The 6,312-nt window shown below is 43.0% G+C and overlaps 1 protein-coding gene across 1 annotated transcript; it reads right to left on the bottom strand.

The window, feature by feature from the left end:
- Positions 1-5,055: 5,055 nt before the first annotated feature.
- LOC116902937 (cytochrome c oxidase subunit 6C-2-like) lies at positions 5,056-5,578 on the bottom strand. The gene has a single exon (XM_032905261.1). The coding sequence runs from the start codon at positions 5,410-5,412 to the stop codon at positions 5,161-5,163; it is 252 nt and encodes an 83-aa protein (XP_032761152.1). The 5' UTR covers positions 5,413-5,578; the 3' UTR covers positions 5,056-5,160.
- Between the last annotated feature and the right edge of the window lie 734 nt (positions 5,579-6,312).

Below are 6,312 nucleotides of genomic sequence, written 5' to 3'. Positions count from 1 at the left end.
CAACATTTCTTTCCCAGTCTGATCTACTAACATTTGCCAAACCATCAATGTATCCCTCTACAGATTTAGCATCCAGATGGGGAAAAGACCAGGTAATTCTTTCACAAGTAATCCAAAGTTTTCAAACTTTTTCCTGATGTGGTTGTCTTGACAATGTTCAAAGTGGTGATTTAATCTGGAAATGCACACAGTCTTTGTAAAGCCGCCTTGGTTTTTTGTTTTTTTTTGTTTTTTTTTTTTTTAAAACTAGAGATTGGAGGGGAGGTGGTATCACAATAACCACAAAGCATATCTCCAAACCTGTCTTCTATTTCAGAAGTAAGACACTTTCACACTTAAACATTAAAATTGCAGGCTCATGTTTCTCCCATAAAAGATTGAGTTTTAGACCCTCACAATAGTCTATGCTACATGGTTTGTTCCCTCGCCAAATAGCAAATAAAACCTCACCAACGAATGTTGAGTTACCTGAGATCCAAGCAACATCTTTGAGAAAAACTAATAACTGGAGTCCTGGGGGCAAGTTGCAGCTGTGGTCTGTGTCCATCATCACCTGTCTGCTGTGTGGCCAAAGTGACAAGGAGACACGGTCTAAATGGGTTGGTACTGAGGTCAAGACCATGAGGGACAATGCGGATGCCCACAGCCAGGGTATTAACATTCTTCCTAAGCACATCACTAAGACAACAAGTTCTAAAAGGCAAACAAGGACCGGCATCCACACAAGTTGCCAAGGAAACAGTCCAGTCATCCATCAGATAACTCCCACTCCAGGAACAAGAGTGGCTTCTGAAATTGTGGGAGGAGCTAAGAAAGCCGCTTTCACCCTTCATCGGGTGTTCGCAAGTAAGAGCAAGGGCAGCTGCGTTCTCCACAAGGACGGCTGCGACCGAGACAAACAAACCACCATCCAAAAGAGGTCGGTGCCACACACCTCCTGAGAGCCATAAAAATTTCCTCACACAAGGCAGCCTTTGCCATTAAAAGGGAGAACAATGCCAACGATTTAAAAAAAAAAAAAAAAACTGTCTTTCATTGTTAGAAGATTGGTAAGTGCTTTCTGCATAACCCATAAACTCTTAGGGGTCACCTACCCAAGCATGATTAAAATAAAAATATACATAAAAGGTCTTTAGAAGCACGCTTGTTCTCTCTCTTCATAGTAAATAAGAAATGTGGGACCAATAGAAAGCCACAGTAGTAGCTTAGTACGGCCACCTCTTAGTGCAGTTGGAGTCAGGCTACCGTCTGGAATCTAGAAAACCCTGATGCTCTGGGGAACTCCAGCACACCGAGGTCGGAGTCTCCAAAGTGCAGCCTAAGCATGCCATTAACTTCACATTTCCAAAGCAACTGGGTGTGCAGTAAAGTTTAAACATCTACTAGGCTTTCCCAGAAGCCTCAGATGAGCAAAAGAACTTCTTTGGGTCTGGTGGGATTAAATCCCTCACCTTCCCTCTTTCTAAGCAAGAAGAAAACAACTGTAGTTATTCCTCTAATATTCCTGACAAATGGTCTTCAGGAGCTTAGTCAACTTCAGTATGAGAGACCTTGTCACATTTAAAATAAATGGGCAACTGGCATGGCCTCTAATCGACCACTCTTGCCACTTCTCTGCCCTCATTCTGCCTTTATAACTTCTCCTGCTTGGAAGCTCTTGGCTACAGTGATGGGTGTCACGGCAGTCATTTTGTAGGCTCTGTAGCTTTCTCAACCAACATTCGCTACATGGGCATCATTACCATTCCAGTAAGGAGTAACATATTTGTGTGTTCTACTCATTGCCAGGGAGGCAGGAGCCCATTCTAAGGCTGCATGTACTTCATTAAGTAATATTTGATTGTGCGGCCTTTACTGTGCCTCTCCCCGGCTGAAGATATTAAAAATGTAAGTCCCTGCCTGCTGAGAAAAGGTACAACCGTCCTTTCCTGTCTATTTAAAGGTGATAATGTGAATGCATTTACAAGCACCCACTTATCGATTCCAGAGTTAAAAGCAAAACTCAGCCATGTCGTAAGACAGAGGAAGGCTCCTCTCTCCCTCCGTAAGCCACCACATCTGTCCTTACCCATTCCACTCGGTGTGGGGAAGAAGGGACAGCCAGGTGCTAGGATACACGAAAGAGTTTTGCTGGCTTCTGAGCATAAAATGCAGTTCTTGACAGTCATGAAAAGAGGCTAATGGGGTTTGGGTTTGGGTTTTGTTTTCTTTTTCTTAAACGAATCTTACGTATAGGACATAATGGCTGTTTCCTACAATGAGACATTAACTTCTCAGAGCAGTAAGAGAGTACGGTAACTCAATGGACCGCTTCAGGACCGCACAGGCAGCAAGTAAAGTAGAATCTGAAATTTGGTTTCTAAATGAGGTTTGTCTTCCTCTTGCCACTGTCAATCTGTACACAGCATCTCAAATCTGGGTGGGGGTCCACTGACGGGCTCCAAGGAGGAAGACAGACTGGTCATTTCTTACTACATCTATGTCAAACACACATAATAAAGCTATAAGATATGTTCTTACCTTTATCTTCTGAAAGCATGTGCCTACTAAGACCAAAAAGACAAAAAGAATTATCTAGTTGAATCAAGTAATCTCCACTTTACTATAAGTTTAAAATATCCAGACAAAATGCAAGGTAATTCATGCCTTAATCCAATCACTCACGAGAGAGAAGCAAGAGGATCTCTGTGAGTTCAAGGCCAGCCTGGTCTGCACAGTGAGCTCCAGGACAGCCAGGACTACATAGTGAAACCCTGCTGCAAAAATAAATTTTTTAAATTTTTTCATTTTTTTTTAAAAAGTAAAATATCTAGTCAAATTGGAATTTCAAACAAACAAAAATGCCCCAGTGCTCCCCAGACCTAATACCAGTATATGTAGCTTTCAATGTTTACCTGAAATTATTATTTAACTGAACAGCCTAAGATTTCTCTAACTACACTTGAACATAACATACGAATTTGAAAACTAGAAATTCTACTCAAAAAGCCAGTCCACAAGATGGATGAAGCAAAGTGCAGGCCGACAGGAGACGGATGTACATCTCTCCTGAGAGACACAGCCAGAATACAGCAAACACAGAGGTGAATGCCAGCAGCAAACCACTGAATTGAGAATAGGACCCCCGTTGAAGGAATCAGAGAAAGAACTGGAAGAGCTTGAAGGGGCTCGAGACCCCATATGAGCAACAATGCCAAGCAACCAGAGCTTCCAGGGACTAAGCCACTACCCAAAGACCATACATGGACTGACCCTGGGCTCTGACCTCATAGGTAGCAATGAATATCCTAGTAAGAGCACCAGTGGAAGGGGAAGTCCTGGGTCCTGCTAAGACTGAACCCCCAGTGAACTAGACTGTTTGGGTGAGGGCGGCAATGGGGGGAGGATGGGGAAGGGAACACCCATAAAGAAGGGGAGGGAGAGGGATTAGGGGGATGTTTGCCCGGAAACCGGGAAAGGGAACAACACTAAAATGTAAATAAGAAATACTCAAGTTAATAAAAAAAAAAAAAAGCCAGTCCACCAGGCAAGCAGAGCATTTTACTTGACAGAGAATTGACAAACACAGCTTTTTACTTCATAACAGTCAGGGGAGTCAGATCTTGTCTCTCTTGCCTCTCCCCACAAACCTGTATCACCTCTCTGTCTTCAGCTACCTCATCCCCTCTCACAGTCACAAGGCCATTATGTGTGAATCCAGACTTCACATTCAGTCAACACTATTTCTGGAGGGAAAAGAAATTGCTTCCTCCCTGTGGATCTCCCTCCCCCACCCGTTCACCCCCACACACACACACACACCCTTCGATACTATGGGAAGTTGTCACACTTGCATTATTTCCTATGACCCTGTTACATACACAAGGATGAATTAGTTGCTAGCAATAAATATGCCTGTACCTGATGCCAGCAGGCACTGGAACCAACAGCCCAGTTGCACTCAGTGGATAGCCACTGAATCATTACTAGGAATTCAGACCTAAGAGAATCAAAGCTCTTGAGAAATTCCAGCTCTCAATCTACAACTTACACTTTCTCTTCAGAAAGCAAAAACAACGTAGAAAGTCTAAAACTGCCTTTCCGTTATGAAAAGTCTAAATTCAGCTATTTGCAAATAAAAGACATGTAAAGGAAAGGAAAGAACGCAGGTCTACTTAACTAGCCCACGTTCTCTAATCGAGTCCTTACGAATCACTCCACTGTATCAGGATATCAGTTTTGGCGTGTTCAGGGTACAATTAGAGAAAGGTTAAGCAAACTGTGACACACCCTTTCGTTCTATTCCTTCAGTTCCTGCTCCAACTGGACACTTCATTGAACGTTTATTCAATTATAGTAGTAAAATGTTTGATCTTTTTTTATTGGATATTTTATGTATTTACATTTCCAATGTTATCCCCTTTCCCGGTCCCCCCATCCCCTTCTCCCTCTTTCTATGAGGATGCTCCCCCTCCTGCCCACCCACTCTCACCTTGCTGTCCTGGCACTCCCCTACACTGGGGCATCGAGCCTTCACAGCACCAGGGCTTCACCTATTGATGCCAGACAATGCCATCCTCTGCTACATATGTGCCTGGAGCCATGGGTCCCTCCATGTGTACTCTTTGGCTGGTGGTTTAGTCCCTGGGTTAAAATGACTTCCATTTACCTTCCCTAAAGATAAATACGTTCATCCTACCACATATAAAAGTACTGTGTGTAAATTCAGCTGATTGGTGAGAATTTAGTTTGTACAAAAATAGTGTCATTGGAATTTAAACTTTCTCTTGCTGTATGTGTATCTATGTCTGTGTGTAGATGTGCATCTACGTGTGGGTGTGTAGACATGTGCATAAAGGTGGGTGCATAAGTGTGGTTGCTAGCCAAAGCCATATTTTACAATCTAGAGCTGAAGTAAATTTCTATTTCATATTTCATAGTACGGATGCACATATGACTGATTGATAAACGAGAAAGAACTAATGTCTTTATTGTCCTTTAGTGGTTGGTGACGCCATATTTACTTAAATGGCATGGATGATGGCCATGAGGTTTTATCTTTCTATGACTGATGTTCTTTCTTTTCTTTTGTCCATATAATTATTGTTTATTGAGAGGAACTACTCCTTAGCCCACACATTCATGTTTCTTAGTTCAGGAATACAGGTCAGCAATGAACTTCTACGGGGCACAATCCAGAGAATTCTTCGCACGCTGAAAGACACCAGCCTTCCCCGTCTCTTCAAAATCTTTCATGGAATCATGATTCCTGTAGAAATCTGCATAAGCCTTCTTTCTTGGTTCAGCCACACCAAACTTATAGGCAGCAGCAACTCCTAGGGCCACAACGAATGCGCCGACAATCTGAACCTGCAGGCACTTGGCCAGAAGACCACGCATCTGTGGTTTCGGCAACAATGCACTGGAACTCATGGCAGCCAATGTCCTCTACGCCAACGTCCTTTGGTATTCTTTCTTAGAAAGAAATATAAGTTGCCCACTAATTTCTGCAGGATAGGGCTGAAAACCTTTTGGGAACACATGACTCCCCTTGGGAACTCCCACAATCACATTTAATGACGTATGGACCCTTCTGTCCCTTGACGACATCATTTAACTTTATCCTCAAAGCCACTGTAAGTAGCTGTAGCAAAGACTTTAGAAAACGTTTACATACTTCCCAAAATAGCTGGTAAAAATTAAATTATGTATGGGTTTTAGTTGTGTGTGCGTGTGTGTGTGTGTGTGTGTGTGTGTGTGTGTGTGAGAGAGAGAGAGAGAGAGAGAGAGAGAGAGAGAGGTTTTCTGATAATATTTTATTAAGTCCCTGTTACCTGAGTCTCTCTCTCTCTCTCTCTCTCTCTCTCTCTCTCTCTCTCTCTCTCTCACACACACACACACACACACACACACACACACACACACACACATCTTTTCAAGTCTGTCCTGAGGAGATGAAGTAGGTCTCATTACCAGGAAGAAAGCTTAAGAATAAGTAGCAGTCAGCCTGGGATGGAGAATTGACCACAGAGTCACTTCAAAGTCCCAGTGGCCATTCCTTAGATCAGACTTGAAAACTAAGAATCCAACAGGAAATTCGTGCTACCTAAATTGATTCTCTCCCCATTTTTTTCTTCCCCTTGCTGTGATCAACTTACCTACAGATAAATGACATAAGTCAGTTCCCCTTTTCCTTCTGCTCCACTGCCAGCCCTCAATTAGCCTCCAAGTCTCCCAGACAAACTTACCCAATCTGTGGCATGTCGAGCTGTCGCAAGCAGACAGCCCCATTTCACTCAGTTATGGGAGCAGATGAGGATGGCCAGAACCTAA

This window comes from Rattus rattus, chromosome 6 (genome assembly GCF_011064425.1).
Source record: "Rattus rattus isolate New Zealand chromosome 6, Rrattus_CSIRO_v1, whole genome shotgun sequence".
In the NCBI taxonomy this organism is placed as follows: Eukaryota; Metazoa; Chordata; class Mammalia; order Rodentia; family Muridae; genus Rattus; species Rattus rattus.
This window is presented reverse-complemented; position numbering and strand designations above follow the sequence as displayed.